General features: G+C 40.6%; 2 protein-coding genes and 1 long non-coding RNA gene across 4 annotated transcripts in view; 2 read left to right on the top strand and 1 right to left on the bottom strand.

Moving 5' to 3' along the window:
• The first annotated feature begins 10 nt into the window (after positions 1–10).
• LOC145431936 (uncharacterized) lies at positions 11–3,908 on the top strand. Its single transcript, XR_013912265.1, has 3 exons — positions 11–151; positions 3,332–3,550; positions 3,638–3,908. It is a non-coding gene; the product is annotated as an uncharacterized LOC145431936 (long non-coding RNA).
• zyx (zyxin) lies at positions 1,708–19,755 on the bottom strand. Of its 2 annotated transcripts, none has more exons than XM_026185159.2 (10): positions 19,398–19,755; positions 8,428–8,663; positions 7,398–7,654; positions 6,476–6,571; positions 4,805–5,368; positions 4,451–4,592; positions 3,631–3,800; positions 3,336–3,514; positions 2,780–2,900; positions 1,708–2,669 (listed from the first exon to the last, which is right to left on the bottom strand). In XM_026185159.2, the coding sequence occupies exons 2-10, from the start codon at positions 8,648–8,650 to the stop codon at positions 2,556–2,558; spliced, it is 1,866 nt and encodes a 621-aa protein (XP_026040944.1). In that variant the 5' UTR covers positions 8,651–8,663; positions 19,398–19,755; the 3' UTR covers positions 1,708–2,555. The 2 variants fall into 2 exon arrangements, with proteins under 2 accessions (XP_026040944.1, XP_026040945.1); XM_026185160.2 differs by lacking the exon at positions 19,398–19,755 and adding an exon at positions 18,693–19,077.
• fam131bb (family with sequence similarity 131 member Bb) overlaps positions 7,766–19,767 on the top strand; it is a 48,901-nt gene continuing 36,899 nt past the window's right edge. The window contains exon 1 of the mRNA XM_026185167.2: positions 7,766–7,807. The gene's annotated coding sequence lies outside the window, so the exon portion shown is untranslated. The remainder of the gene's footprint in view (positions 7,808–19,767) is intronic.

The following is a 19,767-nucleotide window of genomic DNA, read 5'->3' as shown; positions in this document are numbered from 1 at the left end:
ACCACTCTGCAGGCTGCGACTCACTCTTCTCATCAAGCAAATGCTGTGGTTCTTCTAAGCAGACAGGATGTTTTGGGATTTGTGAACTACAGTGACACCATGAATAACTCCTGTGTGTAGTGGTAAAAGCTTTAGAACAAGGCAGGTAGTGGTAAGTTGAGTCTAGTACCTTGCTTATGCTTATTCGTTGCTGCATCGGATTGGAACGGGGTGAATAGTTCTTCCTGGAAAGAACGCTTAAATGCATACGCACACAGGTCTGCTGTCGTCATTATCAGCGCAACATATGGCTGTTTACAACTGATAGAGCAGTCAAACTCTAGCAGTGAACCACATTGAGGGTCTGAGAGAAAACATGCTTCACGGGTATCAGTTGGGTGCAGTGTACCCAGCGATGTGGGTGTATACATTATATTAGCACATAACTGAAATTGAAAGACTGGGACATGGATTTAACATTTCTCTTTATTTTTTGATACAGCCAAAAAGGATGGATAGGACTAGAATAATGTAAGACATTCACACATATCAAACGTATAAAAAGTTATATGAAAGGACAAGGCATCCACATGTAATACAATAGGATGTAACACAATGCAATGCCCGATGAACGCAGCCATGAAGGCATTATGGTAGAGTTTATATCACATGGTGATGACAAAGGCAGGGCCACAAAGGTGGAGTAGTCGGTGGAAACACAGGACATAATACTAGAGGAAATTCCACCACTGCTTCCACAGATAGCATGCAATGCTGAATCACTATTGCCATGTTTTGTTAGTCATTCTGGTGATTTACTGCACCAGGCTCAATTGCAAGCGCAAGCAGCAATTTTCTTACCGAGGAATTCATTTCTGTGGCTGCAAACCAGGCTCAATTCAGAAGGAACAATAGGATAGAATAATGGAGAAGGCACAGCGCCAGGTTAAAATGAAACCAAATAAATGTAAGCTTTAATTAGCAAAATACAGAACAGCAAGAAAAGAATAAAATAGTATATAACTGACACGAACAGACTAAACGTACAAAAGTTAAGTAATGGCAAGAATAGTGGTAATCATGGCAACGGGAGAAACTGACCAGAAACTTAGGTCAAACAAACAAACAAAAACCACGCTTGAATGTTACAACATCAAATCCCATGTAACCGTTTTATTGATCTTAAGCTCTAAACAGAAAGATTTGGTCTGTGTTTTTAAACATTGCTACCTAGAACTGGAATGCCTCTACATTTCTATCGCCCTGCTGCCAGGACAGGTTATTGTAGTACTGCTGCGTATGCAACCTTAATACTTAGGAAAAACAGGACCATGATTTATATCATACAAAGCTTATAAGCTAAGAGATAATAATAAATGCACATCAAACACTGGTGTTTTGTTTCTATTTGCTTACAATGACCTTGTGCAGGGGCAATTTTATTTACACATGTGTAAAATGCTCTCAGTATGACTTTGAATAAAATGGCCCCTGCACAGTGAAATTACTTGATAGGTCCCGTTTTCAGCCATACAGCTGATAGTTAAAAGTAACTCGGTTTTTGATTGTGAGATCCCCAGGATGGAGTCTGTGCTCGGGAAATCTGTGCTCGTTTCTTTGTACGAAATCTCGCCGTCCACAAAGCATGCATCTAAAAATACTTAGCATGGTTCAATCAGCTCTAAACTATTTTGTAGGAGAAAAAAAAAAAAAAAAAAAAAAAGCTGATTTTTGTTCTCATCTTGCCCTTATACAATATCATCGAGTAGCGAGAGCAACAAGAGTTAATTCAATGCATGCCTGTAAAGCATTAAATTCACATCACAAAAAAATCAAAGCAATATTCACCATTTTTCTTTTTGCTGTTGCCTTAAAGCCCTACGCGACTTTAAAATGCTATTAGGAGTAGACTAGCTGATATGAAGTACTTTCTAGGCAGGAAAGCGTCATTAATCATGCCTGGCTGTGTAACAACTACCGAAATCTAAAAGATGTACTCCACTCTCAGGCAACGAGGATGGTGACATCTGCATGACTGTCAATTTGGAGGTTTCTTACACTCCTCGGTCTCAGGCACAAAAAGCATAGTTAAAATGCTCAAAGAGAAAGAATACAGCCAGTGGAACCAGTTTATGATGCTACTACCAACATCTAGGCAAGAAACAGAGAAAGGCAACTTTATATTTATCAGACTGTTCTTTTGACCCAACTGTTCTTGTGCAAGTTCTGCTGGTAATTTTTAGCGTAAACATATAGTTGGCACAAAAAAAAAAAAATAAAAAAAATAAAAAGGCTCTAGTAACAAAGAAGGCGAGATGGGCGATTGGAGAATAGGAGATGTGGAATAAAACCAATTTCGGTGCAGTACATTACCTCTGCACTGAATAAAGTGAACAAAGACGAAGGAAACACTACACTTTATCTGCATGCAAACATACGTATTCACGCTGAACATTCACCCACACACCTGCGCACATATACTGAACAAAGCCCTGTCGCAAAGGCAAAAAATCTGCAGCTGGGTGAATCCTGTGCTTTTGGTTCATTGTTACACTGAGTGATGCTGCTTTAGCCAATCAGTGCGCGGCCTGCTTGGCTCGTTGGGTGTGGCACTTCATACACAGGATCTTGCCATCCAGAGGATAGCAGCCATTTTCATCTGCTTCTATGGAGAGAGGGCGAGCACAGTCCTGCAAAGTAATTGAAATATTGATTATCAGAAGCTGAAACACCCTGTGACACACACAAAAAAACAACAACAAAAAAACCCCAAACAAAAACAACTATGTATAGGTCTTACCTCACAGCGGTAACACTTGAGGTGGAAGTTCTTGTCAAGAGCTACCACTCTGACCGTCTCCTCGCTGCCCGGGGCTGGAATAATGGGTTCATTACAGCTCACACACATAGGGGAGAAACGCCTACGAGAAGGGAGGTGGATTTGAGTTAATTACCTCAGTTGAACTCTTATGCATTCACACCCCTAGCTGAGGGAACACTGAAACAATCAGTGATATTCCACTGAGATGTAATAAAGTGTGTTGCTTCTGGGCCTGGCAACAAGTTGCAGCAAAGTTTAGTTGGCTTTGTCAAACACATTTTGAGTGAGCTCTAAACAAAGTTTTAAGCGATCTGATCAAAATGAGAAAGAGGTTTTAAAGTGTTCTTTCCTCTAGCATAAACTATCTCACTGATCATTTAGATGGGTACAAATACTGGAATCCAAAATTAACTGTTGGTTTTAACCACACATCCTTGTTCTGACAATGTTTGCAAGAAGAACTGCACCACATGATCACTTCTCATAAGGAATTAACAGAAATATATTATTTTTTTATGTGGAAATCCATAGTGACCTGTGGTAATCCTGGACACAGTAGGGGTTGTTGTTGTCATCAGTGATAAAGGGTGCCCCCTCAAGTACACAAGAGCAGGTGCTGCAGCGGAAACAGTGGGCATGGAAACACTGTCCAACTGCCTTCAACACACGGTCTGTGATCTTCTCCCCACATCGAGAACACACAGCCAGGGAGCTCTGAGGAGCAACAGCATGAATGTGAGGAGAATGGAGGTGAGAAACTAGTTAAACGTGCACCTTATATACTCAATTCAGCAAGAATATAAGATGAATAAATGTCTGCATCTCCTCACCACGTAGCAGTCCTCACACTGTGGTGAACCATCCCTGTCGTAGAACTGCATGCCCTGCAGGGGGCGGTGACAGGTCATGCAACAGAAGCAGGTGGAGTGGAAGAGTTTATCCATGGCCCTCACTGCTGGCTGAGTACGGGAGAGAGCCTCACCACATTTTCCACAAACCTCTGAAGAAAAGAGAAAGATACACAAACAACTTTATGAACAAGCAAATTCTCCGTCTCTTTACTCAGCTCTGGTACAACAGTGTAATAAACACAGATGGGAAACTTGTAGTTTTATGCATTTGTTTGGTTTGTGTAAACTGTTCTGCACAGTCAATATGTTATCCCAAAGATGCAGCTTATTTTTTAGGGTCATAGATGTAACACTGGAGAGACAAAAACTGACCACATTTAAATTGTAGATCACAAAGGATAAACTGTGAATATATTTTGATGTCCATAAAAATCTGCATTTTGCAACCAGTCAGCAAACTGAAAGGTGAATAATTTCTTATGTCTGCTGAATATTTGCAGTTTGGGACATTAATATTTCATTGGTAATATTTTTTCCTGCATTCATTTCACTAAGATTATCAACAATCAAAAAGTTAAACCATTACTTTTGTTAACGCCTCTCCCATGCCACCAACTCAAGTTTTTCCAAACGAGCAGCTACTTAATGACTGTAATTAACAACAATGAGATTCAAAATTCAGCCACATCAGTGCACTCTCTGGAGATAATTATAATAAATTATTTTCTAATTAAATCAGAAAGATGCAAAATACAAGTGAAATAAAAGTGTCTTTTGATTTGAAGTTTCGTGTCTGCACCTGTAGGAGGGGAGGTGATGAGAGGTGGGTTCGCGTCCATGTTTCTAATGAAGTCCTTGGTCATCCTCTCCAGCTCCTCCACTTCTTTCATGTTCAGAGGAACACCTCCACCTGCACTAGGAACTGGGCCCGGGGGTGAGGGCTGCCACAGAAGAGGAAGAAGCCATAAGTGCAGATGTATAATTTTTTTAAGGCATGTTATAGTTTCATACGCGTCTTATAGAGGATTTTGTTATTTATAACTGTACCTTTGCAAACACTGTGCATGTCCAGCATTCCTATCTACTGACAATCAATTATCTGTACTTCCTGTGACTTTCCACAGTACATGCAAAGCAAAAAGCAGGAACATACCGTCGATGCAGGGGTAGTTTTCATTGGCTGGTTAAAGGAGGAGGGCGGAGATGCCATCGTTTTGGGTTGAGGAGGTGGCACAGCAGAAGGAGTGTTTTGGTTTGCGTTCATCTGACTGGCAAAGGGAGAACTCTTTACGTGATTAGCAGCCAGTGCAGTGGCCATGTTATTTGGTGGAGCAGGAGGTGCAGGCGGAGCCGCAGGAGGTGGAGGGAAAGAGCAAGTAGCTATGGGAGGGGAAGGCTTAGGTGCACTGCTGGCAGCGGTGGGTGTCTGGTTCAGGTTCAGGTTGATTTTTTGCGCCAGAGAAGCTGATGATGTCGTCGTTCTTCCTCCGAATCCAGACTTGGGAGCCACGGCCGGCGCTTTAGCGAAAGACTGAGCGGCAGAGTTTGGCGCAGCGTTGTGATTGCCCTGTCGGTTCGTTCTGGCTTTGAGTTCTTCTGCCCAGGGCGCAGGAGGAGGGCGATCGCCCATCTCGGGAGGTGGGAGGAAGGAAAGGGCTGGTTTGGGAGCGGTTGGAGGAGCTGAGACCTTGGGTGCTGATGAATACTGGCTTGGTATCTGTGGGTGAAATAACATTAAACAAAAGATTATCATGATGGAAAAGCAAAGAAAAGAAAAACAACAACAACGCTAATTTCACGTAAGAATGGAGTTTTTCTGATTTACCATGAACTATAATTGAATTGAGGGAAGTTAATATTCCCTGCATGGTGAAATGCTACAAGCAGACACTATCATAATACTGAATGAGGTACTTTGATTAAAGTAAACACTGGAGGCGCTCCAAAGTTTGAGCTTATCAGAAGTGCTTCGTCTTTCTGACATTTATTTTGCAGGTTTTGAGCCAGCATTATTCTGCCTTGATCCAGTACCTCCCTGTTGGATTAAAAACACTCTCCATTTATGGCCCTCTCACTGGGTCCCTGGCAGCACACTCTGGCTTCATCACACTCTCATGCTCTCCACTCACTTCTGCGTGCATCACTCTGCCTCTCTGCAAGTGTCTCTTCTCTCAGTGTGAATCACCGGCTATCTCACTTTTTGTTTTCTCTTTCAGTCTGGTGCACCGTGCGAACAGTTCACTACTAATTGACTTCTTTCCACCTGAACAGACGAAGGGAGACTAATGAAACCGACCTGGTATGTCCCCAAACTATTTCTCCTGACCCATGTAGCATTACCTTTTTCTCTTCTCCACAGGAGTCAGTTTGTTTTTCTACAGCTGGCTTCCTCTGAGTCTTGTCATTTTGCTACTCATCTGGTTGTTTGCTCTGTAGGCAACCTCTGTTTACACTTGCCTTTTAAATCCATTTCAGGGATCTAAACACAAGTAAACAACCAAGACGTATTGCCATTTCCACCCGTTAGTACTTTGTTAATGTCAACATCTCGCTCAGAGGGTAAAATAGATCAGCACACACTATATAAGGGTGAAGACAAGCTACAACACCACCATGTCCCCCATTATTGTTCTTGTTTCTCTTACGTCTGTCGGGGACACATCTATATTTACACTACAAAAGAAATATGGTCAAATGTGTCCCAGTGCACCTGACCAAGGAGTTTCATGGCAGTTGTTTACACTTGTATTCACTGCTATCCACTAAATGCATTTTGAAAACCAAAATGTTTAAACTGTAGTCCTTATTTTCCTGTGCATTATACCTTGGGGTGGAAAGGTCCCTTGGTCTCCATCTCAGACAACATGCCAGTCAGAGAGTTGAGCTGTTTATCAAAACTTGTCTGCTTCTCCGTGAATCTCTGGTGGCGGAAGAATGGAGATCACAGAAATAAAGTTAATATACACAATTTGGGGAATCACGATGAAGCAAAAAGGATGGATGGATGAGCGAGGAGCAGAAATGTAGCTGAAGAGGTTACTTTGTTACAGACTATAAATACACAGCAAAAACATTAAATATGGATACTTAAAAAAAAACTAATGTGACCAAAGTGGGTACAATATGCAGCGCTTGAACAATTACTGATGTGACAAAACACAAAAATGAAAGAACGATGACAAACAAGCTTAAAAAGGTGATTATAATGATGATAAAAGCTTGCTATGTTAATATTTCTGGTTAGATGAAAGAGAATATTTTATTTTCAGTTACTTATCTGGCTGTTTGCTGATTATCATTTAGCACAGACTCAATGCTGATACAAACATGAGGTTTAAATCATATTTATATTATTTTACAGCCATTTTTTAGCACTTCCAAAAAGAATAATAAAAATAATTCATCTTTATGTTGCTCTTGTAGTCCAACAATCAAACTGGAACTAATGAAAGCCTACAATACACATCTCCACAATAAACCTCATAACACACTGCATGCCTAAGAAGTATTTTAGTGACGTAAATTGGCAATAATCCTGTTAGACGAATGAAAGTGGGTGATTTATCCCGGACTAATGCTAATATAATTTGTGGGAAAAATCTCAAAAGACAGCATTTCCTGCCAACAGTCAGTCCACAGACTCAATATGGTCACACAAAAATGTCCTAAATAATTATCCAATTATATTTAAATGCAGTTAGGAAGGAAGCAGTGTGCAGGAGGATGAAGACACCACTGTGACTCACCTGTGGGGTCCCCGAAGAACTGAAAGCATTGGTACTGGAGGCAGGGAGAGGTGGAGGAGGAGGGGGAGGAGGGGGAGAGGGACAGGTGGGTGGACAGCGGCTCTCCTCCGGGGGAGCTGGGAGGGGCAGGTCATCTGCCACTGGAGGTGGAGCGGGGAACGCGGGAGGGGGAGCATCAGAGGCAGTGGGAATGGTGGAGCATTCAGGGGGAGGGGCTGGCAAATCATCATCCAGTGGAGGAGGAGGGGGTGGGAAGTCTGACAAAAACGAGGAGGGATGATTGGTTAAAAGCATTCACAAAAATAACGTCCAAGTATTCAATTTAACACAAAACAGGACAAGAAAGCATCAAAACTGTCTGGAATATTTGGCCACTGAGATCTGCTGGTTGGCTGTTGCACTGATGCCTGGTAGGTATCCTGTTATGTACTTTATGCATTAAAAGGCGCCCTGTGGAGGTTTTTTTGATAAAACAAGAAACATGTTTAGATTAGCAAAAGACTCTTGGTTCAATCGCAGGAGGAGACAAACTCTTTGGGTGTGTGTCAGGAAGGGTATTCGACATAAATAAATAAAACATTTGGAGATACTTGTGTGGTGACCTCTTGTGAATAAAGATGCAGCCGAAAGTGGCTTTAAATGCGTTTTTGGCATCTTAACACAACCAAATGCATTTCCTACCTTGTAGGAAATACATTGCATTTAAATCCTTACAACCTTTAATTTGAACTGTCTGATTGTTTGCATTTATAGAAGTGTAATTGTGCACAGCTCTAAAAGTAAAAACGAAATTTCCCAACAAAAGCAAGATCGCCCAGACTATCTGCATATTTCAGAAGAACCCTTAAAAGGCAGGCGTTAAGAGCACAGTAATGTAATGTGCTGGAGAGACAGACAGCACCACAGCCATCCTGTACTCAACTGTGAAGCTCTGCATGCTCTAGCATAAGAAGCAGCAGTGGACGGGATAGGGAATGGGGGCTTTTTTCAGTGGATACAACTTAATACAGACAAAAATAAACGTAAATACCATAACAGAGTGAAGGGGGCGGTGGAGGCAGGTCTCCAACTCGGCCAATAACACCTGTGCCTACTGGTGTTGGTGATGGAGCAGAGGGAGGTGTCTGACTTTTGGGTCGTGGGGGGGCCACAGAAGCAAACTTCTTTGGCTGGTTGTAGAAGGAAGGGGTGGTGACTTTGAAGTTCAGAGAGGATGTCACCATGAATGGCTTGTTGCTGTTGGAGTCCTCCATTTTCTGTATTTATCTGAGGATGACAACAGGGAACACAATGAGGGGGTACCGTACAGGAAATGTAATTTTTTGTTTTAAACAGAGAAACATGAAACAAGCTGCAGTGACGATCAAAGAGCTACAGCCTCAGAATTCCTACTGTTACAATCCACATGATAAAAGCAACGTTAATCAGCTGACTGAACTCAAAGGGCTTGCATTCCTTGGCAGCAGATGCACGTCCTGCATTTTTGCATTAGTGGTGATGACACAGCAGTGAAACGCTTGGCCAGACACAGTTGCAAATCAAAGCCCAATTATAATCCGCTTTAGACATTGTAATTACTCAACACTGATTTTTTTAATTTTATTTTTTTTTACAAAAATATGCTTAATTGTTGTCACCTGTGTTTCAATTAAAACTGAAGCTGGTCTGAGCTTTACAAGTTAAGACAAGTTGTGGATGGTGGTGGGGCAGTTGCAAAACAAGCGGGGGTGGCATCTAGGCGCAGAGATCAACAACAATGGTTATCACAATTGAAGTGTGTGTTATCACATAGTGAAAATATTCCACAACTTTGCCCTTTTTTACAGACATTGTTGTGTCAGTGTGTTAGCCTTTTCATACAGGATTTCTCCAGATTCTGTGACACTTTGAATGAAATTCCCAAATTCTTTAAATTGTTGTATTACATTATTTCAAACCTCATCTTTTTTCAACTAGTTTTCCTTTATAAATTTTGGAATTAAATATAACTTAAAATGTGTTTTTTTCCTAGAACACCAAAGATAAACCATACTTTTTACACATTTTAATTACATGACCAGAAATAGCAATAACATGCACTGAATTCTACTAAGTAAGGTTCTTTGCCTTTACAATATGCTGACCAATCTTGCTTACTTATATTTTCAACACAGGGTCCCATTGGGAGCCAGTAAAAAAGCCTGAATTATATATGCAAATTAATTAATTTAGATTACATTTTTCCACAGCACTTTTTTTTTTTATTTTTTATTTTTTTACATGAAATAGGATGCATGACAAGTATTTTGCATTAACGAAAAATCAGCACAGTCTTAAAATGAGCATCTACTGGGTACCATCTCTATCCCTGAAGTCCAAGTAAAATTAACTGACCTTTATTGTGGCATCTCAAAAAATTTAGTTTGGACTAGAGCAGGGCGATATGCCCAAAAATATTTATCACGATATACATTTGAAAATTTACAATAACAATATAACTGACAATATAATTGACACTAGACAAAATACTTTACAACTCCTCAACTTTATTAGTGCAAACAAACAAACATCAATGTATTTTCACTTAAACCAGCAGCTTTTTTAAGTGCATTAAAGTTATATAAAAAAAATGTAACAGTGCAAATGCAAATTCCTTGCTGAGAGTTTAACCAAAAGGCTTTTCCAGTGGAAATTGGCCGACATATCCTCAACATAACCATGTAGAATATCCACAAAACTTAAAAAGAGGTTATACACACACACACACACACACAATACAGTAATATTATGTTGAAGCACAGTACGTATCACTCCGCGAGGCTCCTGCCTACGACAGTGCTCCGACAATCCATCAAGCGGTGCAGGTTCGTAGATTAGCAAAGTCATACTGGAACATTTGACTGATTTTCGAGCGCCGTGCACATAAAATCGTTTCGAGGTCAGTAAACACAACCAGAATTCATACATAAGGCACACGGGATTATAAGGGGCACTGTCGATTTTCAGAAAAATCAAAGGATTGATTTTAAGTGTGCCGTATTTTCCAAAAAAACCACGGTAATAACGACGGCCCGCTAGCATGCTCTACCAAAAATAGTGCTTTGTTGTGTATCTGACGGATGAAAGCTAAACCAGTTCCACACCACTGAAGTTGCAGCATTTTTACAAACCAATTCTGGTTCATCCGTTTCATTTAACGATCCACTTTCGCTCTTCTCATTCTGCGTCGCCGCCATGTGTGTATGTAAACATAGGCACTGCGCATGCACATTTTACCCATCTTCTATCGCGATATTTCATTTTCCTATCGTTGCCCAACATTACACCGGTATTACCGTAAACGGTATGATATAGCCCAGCCCTAGTTTGGACCATTTCTGGTTTTAGTGAAATAGCAGTAAGGAAGAAAATAACCCATAAGCATTCTGCAAAACCAACAGTACTCTTTAAACAAAAAGGCTTTGGCAAATAGTCTACAGCGGAATGAGAAAGCACGAGAGAGCCAAGTGTGTGAAAATGTCCTGAGGCCATGCATACAGAGCTGACAGACACAGTGGCACTCCCCGATGTCAGAGATAATTTACAATAAGCAACACATGGTTGTTTACAGTGGTATAAAACGCAGCAAGTGCATGTTTTTCAGAGTGCGGCCACTTTGCTCAAAGTGCGATGGCAGCTATCGTAACATTTTTATGTAATGCTGAGCTCAAATATTTACTTCACATATGCTGGTGGATAAACAAACACTGACGTAAGTCCTGTGTCTCCACCGAGATTCCTCGCCAAGTCTGCAAATATTTCCCTGAAGGCCACCGGCCCCAGACATGACCTTTAGTCAAAAGCATGGTTGTTCCAACATAATCGTCCACGCACACAAATCCAACCCTGCATCCGATCGGTCTTAACTCACACACTGTTGCTATTTAACAGTTTTATTCTGAAGCTTTAAAATACATAAAAAATAATGATCTGAACTGTGGCAAAAGTTGAACAACCGGTCCTTGGACGACTACTCCAGATATGGTATCGCCTTAAAGCCATGAAGTCATAACATTTGACAGAGTGAGTTGCACATGGAAACAATTAGATAAAGTGAAGGCAACGAGCAATATGTAATTTGCTGTGTCATTTAATCTTACTTGGCACTTTTTGGGTTCATAAATGTCACGGAAGCAATGTGTCCTAAATATTTAGATTATATTTGAGGAGGGTGGACAGGCATGTGTCTTCAACTGCAATCTGAGAAGGTGGAGTTGGAGTTCAAACATGGAAATACACAAACAATATAAAAGATTGATCAAGCTTCCAGGCCTGATGGAAGTCCCTCAAACCTGTCTTCTTTTTAAAGGCCAGCAGGGGGCAACTCCTCTGGGTACAAGCAGAGCACAGCTGTCTTGCTCTGTGACCTCAATAATACTTTCCTTATGCGTTTATGGGCTCAACTGCTTGTTTCAGGTCACACTGAATAAAACATGTCATCCAGTCCACTGTAGGAGTGAGAAAGGGGGGTTTGAGGGTATGCTGGGCAATTCATGTTCACCAAGCTCTCCTTTCAAAATAGCAAAGTATCTAAAGGTTTCATACGAGGACTTCATTAACGATGAGTGATGTCATGGTGGCTACGTCCATTTACACAGCCTATGTTAGAAAATTAGGGGAATTATGCCACAGCAGCAATGCTCAGTATGGAAACACAGGAAAGAACTGCTAAGAGGTTGCCAAATATTCTTGGGTGGTCATTAATAAGCCTGTGGGGCTCAGAGAAGTAAAGTTTATGTGTGGGGAAACACTGAGAGGAGTGCAAAACCGTTTTCTCAGTCGCTTGCAGTTTAATAACAATCCAGTAAATGTGCATCAATTATAAGCTTGCTGTACTGAAAGCAGTTCCTACAAAAGTTATGTTTTTACAACTGATCCGACAAAGCAAAGCAGTGTGTACTGATACAGCTTTCTTTGGTTCATCATTTCTATTACTGCAGAGGAGCTGCTGTGCATGGTTTTTCCTTAAAAAGGAAATAAATTCCTAGTATGTTAATAATGTTGCCAAGGTTCTTTTGATAGAGATGATGACAGACTGCCATGGAAATATTATCGAAAATATTTTGCTATCATAGCACTGAAATGGACTCCTTAAAGCAGAGACGTACTTTTAGAGGCAAAGATGCAGTAACTTTTACATAAAACATCAAGAAAATACTTTGCATTTTGGTTAAAATGTAGACTATTAGTTGTTGTTATGGAAAAAAAACGAGAGTTATCATATATGCTTTCCAAAAAAAAAAAAAAAAAAAGAGATGGGGTTTGATACAGGCTTTTAAACTTTTATGTAGACAGAGCCGAAAGGATGGTAAAAACTAAACCAAACAGGAATAACAGTGAGCATTTCATCCTCATTCCTTTTTGTTGGGACACAGACAACGCTTCATGTTCTGACAAGACACGAAAACCCTCACAGCTCCTCCTGGTGCTCATGATTTACTAGCTTCTCTGATGAGACGGCAGTACTTCTGCTTTCAGGGTCAGCTTCCTCCAGCGCAAGATTTATTGATGGTAAACAATTCTAACCATATATGTCCAAACCAACGGTGTTAAAACTTTCACACAAGTGTCAGCTGCTCCACTGCGTCATGACGTAGTCTAAGGCATCCTTTTTTGAATCATAGATTGATGTGAAAGTCATGATTCATGCTTTGAGCATATTTTCCGTGCATTATTGAATACCAGTAAAAAGTTGTGAGCAACAGATTTCCTTTTTACAAGACAAAGTTTCATGAGATAAATAATCGCTGCAGCAGAGATCCTGCTTGATGTATCTAGCTTTTACCATTTCGGTTATTACATTTTTTTTTTTTTGTAACTTAAGCCCCCTTTTCACTTAAAATTTGATACGAGACACGATGATGATTCATGTGTCAAAGGTATTTTCTAAAGGAAAATCTGAATAGCCACCCATCCTACATATTGATATGACCCTTAAACATTTATGTAAAATGGACGCTCTGTTACTTGTCGTTTTTAACAAACAATTGAGACAGCAGTCTGTAGCGTTCATTGGAATAACCAGTAATTGACAACTGTTCATGAACCACATTAAAATCAAATAAATAAACAAACAAACATCTATGATGAGTTTGCAGTTTCGATCCCTCGACATTTCAACCCTCATTGCTCAACAGCCTGTACTCTGTATCACATCTCTTTGCTCATTATCTGTTACACAGACTGGCACATACGCGACTGATAAATAGCCTCTTAAGCTGTTTATAGCCAGATACCTTTTATCAACCTCTCTGGTGTTAAGGGACAAGAGATCAGAGGTCACCATAATTGTAAATGATTGTATTATCCTGATAAATGTAAAAGATTAACAGAGTGTCTGATATTACACGGGTACTGTAACGCTGAAGTTACAGTAACTAATACCAATACAGTAATACGCATTACAATAAATTATGTTTACTAAATGAGATTCTACACCAGCCAGTCTTCCAGATACGTAATAATTTAGTGGTGCATGTGTTTGCATGAGTGTGCAAAGGTTTGATTAGAACTTGCAAAAGCAAAAGAAATAAAAAATGCATCTATCCCCATATAAATAAGTACCTGCACCCATGTTTGTTTGTTTTTTAAATTAAGAAGCCATGTCATTGTGGCATTTGAAAATGCAATTTCCTCAGAATGTCTTGGATAGCTCACTGCCCACCAGTTAAAACCAACTGGCCCAACATATGATAAAGCTTAATAGTGCCGCAGAAATTTAGCATTACAGGGAAATTCTCTGTAGGTGGATTCAAGTACCCAAACTGCTATAGTTACCCTTTTATGATGACTTCTTTGGTAAACCCCATTAGCCAAGATGGTGGCTTTCTTCAAAGTGGCTGTCAACAAAGTCTGTTTTTGGATAAGGGAAATTAAACTTGGCTTTTTGAATCATCTTCATGTCAAATCATACACATCACAATATCTGCTTCAGCCACACTCCTGGATGAAGCCCTTACACTACTCACTGGTTACCCAGTTCTCATCTGTGCCTCCCAAAGAGTCTTGTTCATGGTGACTCAGGATTTAGAGATTTATTCAAAACTTCAGTGGTTTGATTCTCGGCTCCTTCGTCTGTATGTTGGAGAGTCCTTGTGCAAGATACTGCACCCTAAAATTAAGGCTCATGCGTTTCATAATGTTAACTTGTGCTAGGTAATTATGACAGTGTCACTCTGGTTTTAACAGCTCAACACTTCTGTACCTTTCAGCTCTGCTCAACTTTATATTGAAAGAAATGTGTTAACAGCCGATTTCCCTCGGTTTGCCTTTTCTCCTTTACCTTCCTCTCGCTTCTTCTTTGCTTATAGTGCACACTAGAGTCACCTAGACAGAATAAATTAGTTTAACTGTAAAGTAGAATCTGAGCATGATGTGATGTAAACCATTTTGTTTCATTTGTAAAGAGGTGAAAGTGGCATCAGAGAGGCTCCACTACTCGCTGCAGGAATGGGAGAATAAGACTACTCAAAGAAAGAGTGTTCAGCCTTTTGGAAAAATGGCTGTCTACTTATTAACCTACTATCAAGACCTACTTCATGTTGAAAGTAGTGGCCACAACAGACTCTAAACAGAACACTTAGCTCCATGTGGCTTTCTAAAATGAGTGCCTTCTTAAAATGGGAGGCTATGAGTTCGCCCTTTAGTTACAGTTTCTAAATCAACAATAGTCCTCTTAATTATTCAAACAGTGATGATAAGCTAGCGTTAGGTTTCATATGTTCCTCGATGCAGTCTTGGGGGATTCAAGGCGGTGAGATCACCACACACTCAGGTCCAGATGCCCTGCTGCAAATCTTGAAACCTGATCCTTGAGATGAGAGAGACCCTCAGCTGAGGAACATTTCTGGCACACCAACTCAATGACATCACCCCCCCCCCTCCCCTTTCCCCCATTTTCTGCTTTCCCCTAATCACCATTTCCTTCTATGCATCTTTGCAGTGTTTTTTTGTCTTTTAACAAGACATGGATGTCTTTGCTTGCCCTCATAATCCAATGTATGTATTAATCTTCTGTAAAGGAGCACAGCTATAGATTTGTATCTCATAGTCTTTTCTGAAAATCATAGTACAAGTGGTGGGTGAGAAACCCCGGTTGCGGTTTCTTACCAGCCACTTGAACTGAATGACATCACTTGAGGACGCACTTAGTCATTTCTACATTACAGCTGTGATGAAGGATGGCATCGTGCAGGCCGAGCATAGATCACATATGGTGCTCTTTAGCTTTTGAACTTTGTATAAACGCCACATGGCTGGACAGCTTTAACAGAGTAGAAAACCGGCACAGTTGGTTTTGATTCCTTCATACCAGGAACTCATTTTCACCAAAAAAGAAAAAGACTGAGGTAAAGTGTAAACAGCCTAACTACCTGAAGGATATAGAAACCAGTAGGGTTATTGCACTCATCAGCTTGGCTGCAGGCTCACTGCCTTAGAAAACTGGGATACTTCTTCAAGACTATAAAATAAAGACCTTAGGCACAGCATGAAATAATATTTAAAACTGTAAAACCAGGGCATTTTGTGGCATGCCTTCAGTTATCGCTGCTTTTTGTCCTGGACAAAGTTTAACACGAACAAGCTGTCTCTGAAAGCAGCAACTATGTGGCTTTTAAGGAAAACTTTATTCCACTTTTGACGAGGATGGCTTTGAACTTAGCAGTGGCCTGTTGGTTTATGGTTATAGAGGAACTAAATTTAGTTAATATACTGTGCTCTAGCTTTGTAAAAGGAAGCACTGAAACACGATGCCTCATTAAACAAGTCTATGTCCTAATGCTACTGAAAGAAAACAAAAACACCCACAGTATGTGGATACTGTTTTCTTACAAGTGACATAACCACCATGCCCACATGGGATGAGTAAAAACAACACAAAACCAAAAAAACAAAACTGCTGTAGTCTCATTTTTTAAGCCAAAACAACACTAGGAATATTAAAGAACAGCTATCCCAAAGAAAACCTAACAGTACTTCCAGTATTTCCTCCCTGGTTAGACACATTATCTGTGACTACTGTGTTGTTCATGAAACTCTCTATTGTTCTGATGTTAATAGCACACCCGGTTTCTGGGAAAGCGTGTCTGGGCCACGGGTCACTAATGCGGGAGACAAACAACTCTTTTGAGTCCAGTCTTACAGGTCACTGGACGTGCACTGAGCAACAGTGCTGTGTTCTGACGCAGCTGGATGAGTGATGGAAACAGGAAACATTTCAAAACTGGTCACATCATCATCCACTGGATTATCACGTCAGACACTTACACCACCAAAAACTCTTTCTTAATGCATTTACATACAGTCTAGTGTTGGCCAAAGAGGAGTCACAAGGAAGTGAGAGACGAAAAAAGTGATTTGAGGCAAAGTGTTCCTCTACAATAACTCGTGCCTTTTGATTCACAGCTCCTACAATTAAGGAGGATTGCTCTTTGCTCGATTTAGTCCTTGTTCTCATATCTTTTAGTTGCCTCACCAACTTACAGAGGCGTCAGAGATCATAATATTCCCAGTCTTTGCAACTGCACCACACAAACCTCAGACCAGAGTGTTCGTACTTTAAGTTGTTCTTAAACACAGCTTAGTTACTGTGGCCTTGGGTTAAGGCTCCTTGAGTCCTCCTAGTCAGAGGAATTTAACATTCTCAGGGTTGCAGAAATCTATGCTAAAAATGGTATATCCATACAAGCCCCAATTTCCTTTAATCCGCTGAGCACTAATCGCATGTTAGTATGCAAAGCTGTACATTTGTCTCCACCACTGCCTGCTGTTATAATTTGCCTGTTAGTGACTGATACTTTCCCTCCATATACCCTACACATTCCTGATATTTTACACCACCGTTGGACACTTGCATTTGTAAAAGCACAAACCAGTGTACAGCCTTATTCCTTTCTAATAGGCAGCTTAGTTGAGCTTAGCTCAACTGATACTAGTGCAGTCCAGCTCTATCGTACTTTGATGAAGCGCAGACATTTTCAGTTTTTGTTGACAGTGTCAGAAAGGTGATGTCTTCTGCTTTATTTTGGGTGTGGTTGTGACAAGAATAGTCAGAAGTGTTCTAAATATTTCATTCACCTCATTATGGCACACAACAATAAAGGTGTCAAACATTTGGCCTGGGGGCCACACACAACTCAGTTTGTTTTGATCACTTAGAATTTAAAAAAAAAAAAAAAAAAAGAGAGAGAGAGAGAGAGAGATCCAACTTAAATTATTATGAAGAAAGATCAACAAAAAAGAAGGTGCTGTGGTAAAATGTGACTTCTGGTATCTGCTCAAAAATGATTTTCTATATTTAAACTGCTGCAAATGAGTCGTTTCAATATGACTTGGTAACATTAATGATACCAAACCATTTTGAGCCAAGAAGAACATTTTATCACAAGGCAGAAGCTTTAACCAGTTTATGGCAAAGTGACTTACACATTACATTTATTTATCTGGGTAAAAACGGTCATTATTATTTTGTCATAGCTCTTTTGACAGCAGATAACAACAATAAAAAATATCTAACATTACAGTTCTATAAAGATATTTAAAGTGGCCACAAAGGACTGGACTGATTACAACGTAGAACAAAAAGTGAGTACAATAACCCAGCGTCTTAAAGATGCTTACAAAACAAGCATTTTTTATTTTATTTTATGCACAACTGCTTCGAAAAATGTGTTGACTACATTATATCACCAATATAACCAAAGGTACTGCACAGAGAAACATCCGAAGTCACTATCTAGCAGATGATCACTATTTGGCACAGCACTGGGCCCCACCTGCAGGAGGGGGGAAAAACCTGATGTAATGGTTTTACTGGTCCGGCCCACTTCAGATAGTAGGCTAGCTGTGCACCAAGAACTAAAATAAGTGTGACACCCCCCCTGCGCTGAAGAGTTGAAACAGCCATGCTTACAGCCCTAATCAATGGAGTTATAACAGCGAAGTCAAGTTCCACCTACTGGCACAATCAATAGGTTTAACATACTCGATGTACAGTAGTTTGCTGCTCAGTTAGGTTTACATCTGTTGGTCATTACTTTGACAGCTGACAGGCTTGGGTGAGCGGCAGCTAGGGTACTTGAACCAGCCCTTCATTAGGGCAAAATTAAGGATAACAAATGAAGGGTTTACGCTAAAGCTTGCTAGCGTAGCTAACGACGTGTCCCAATCAGGTTAATATTAACATACACAACGCCATGACAACGTTAGCCCATCCAGTTTTAACACACGTTAACCCCAAAATTAAACCAACAAAAACATATTTTTACCGATACTCACCTGCACCGTAGGTCAGCTGTGTGATAACCTGCGTGGCTTAGCATCAGTCACACTAATGGTACTATTAGCTCCGCACACGCCCCTACACTCCCAGGCGACTCATGCTTTGGTCAGTAGGTTTCGCCCCGGTGAAACGCAAACACCACTGCCCCTTTTTTTGTAACGTTACCACATATGGAAACCAGTTTGTCCCAGTAGCACTGTCATCAAATCTAATAATTGTGCTACCCTGTGAAATAAATAAAAGCATACAGCTGCATGGCTAGCTGCCTAGCTTAAACAACTTTTTTTTCCTTTTTTTTTTTTTTTTTTTTAGAAAAGCTGGACTTCCTGCAGGAGCTTCCGCATAGCCATGCCTTATCATCAGTATCATCAGCTGGAGAGTGGATTTGTTCACGTTCAACGCTAAACTGCTAGTCTGACAGAGACACCAGGGAAGCCCCGCACACCACGAGGTGTCTTTCTGCACCATTGTTTTTTTTAACGGTAAAAACCGAACCTTATGACAAATCCACACTGCTTGTCACGCCAACAAAGCTAACATTCCTTCAACACCTCCTTCCGAGTAACGAAAATCTGCCCTAGCATGCCGCTGCAAAAGGACTTTACCTTATTAGGTAACCTGTAAAAATTTGCTCACGTAACTAAAGCATGCCACCACCTCCTTCCATCCTGATCCCAGTCACAAGAGAGACATTTACTTACCCTGTTAGCACAGCTGCACTGTGGATCTCCCTTTTACTTCCCCCCTTTTCCTTTTGTTCTTCTTCCTCCTCTCTGGCTCCTGGGCTGAGTAAGAGTTGTCAGTAATGGCAACTTCTCTTTCTCTCTTCCCCTCTCCAGCTATTAGACCCTCCCCCTTTGCTTTTCAGCCTGGAGAAAGAATGACACCATCCTTCCAAACAAGTTCTTTCTCGTTTGAGTCTGGCTTAGGACTTGTGCATTACTATGTAAACAAAATCTCTCTCTCTCTCTCTCTCTCTCTCTCTCTCTCTCTGTGTGTGTGTGTGTGTTCATAAACTGTCCAGTCAGACCCCCTCTTCGTCCTCCTCCTCCTCCTCCTGCTCTCTTTTCT

The sequence above is a fragment of the Astatotilapia calliptera genome, chromosome 11 (genome assembly GCF_964374335.1).
Source record: "Astatotilapia calliptera chromosome 11, fAstCal68.1, whole genome shotgun sequence".
NCBI classification, from domain to species: domain Eukaryota; kingdom Metazoa; phylum Chordata; class Actinopteri; order Cichliformes; family Cichlidae; genus Astatotilapia; species Astatotilapia calliptera.
This window is presented reverse-complemented; position numbering and strand designations above follow the sequence as displayed.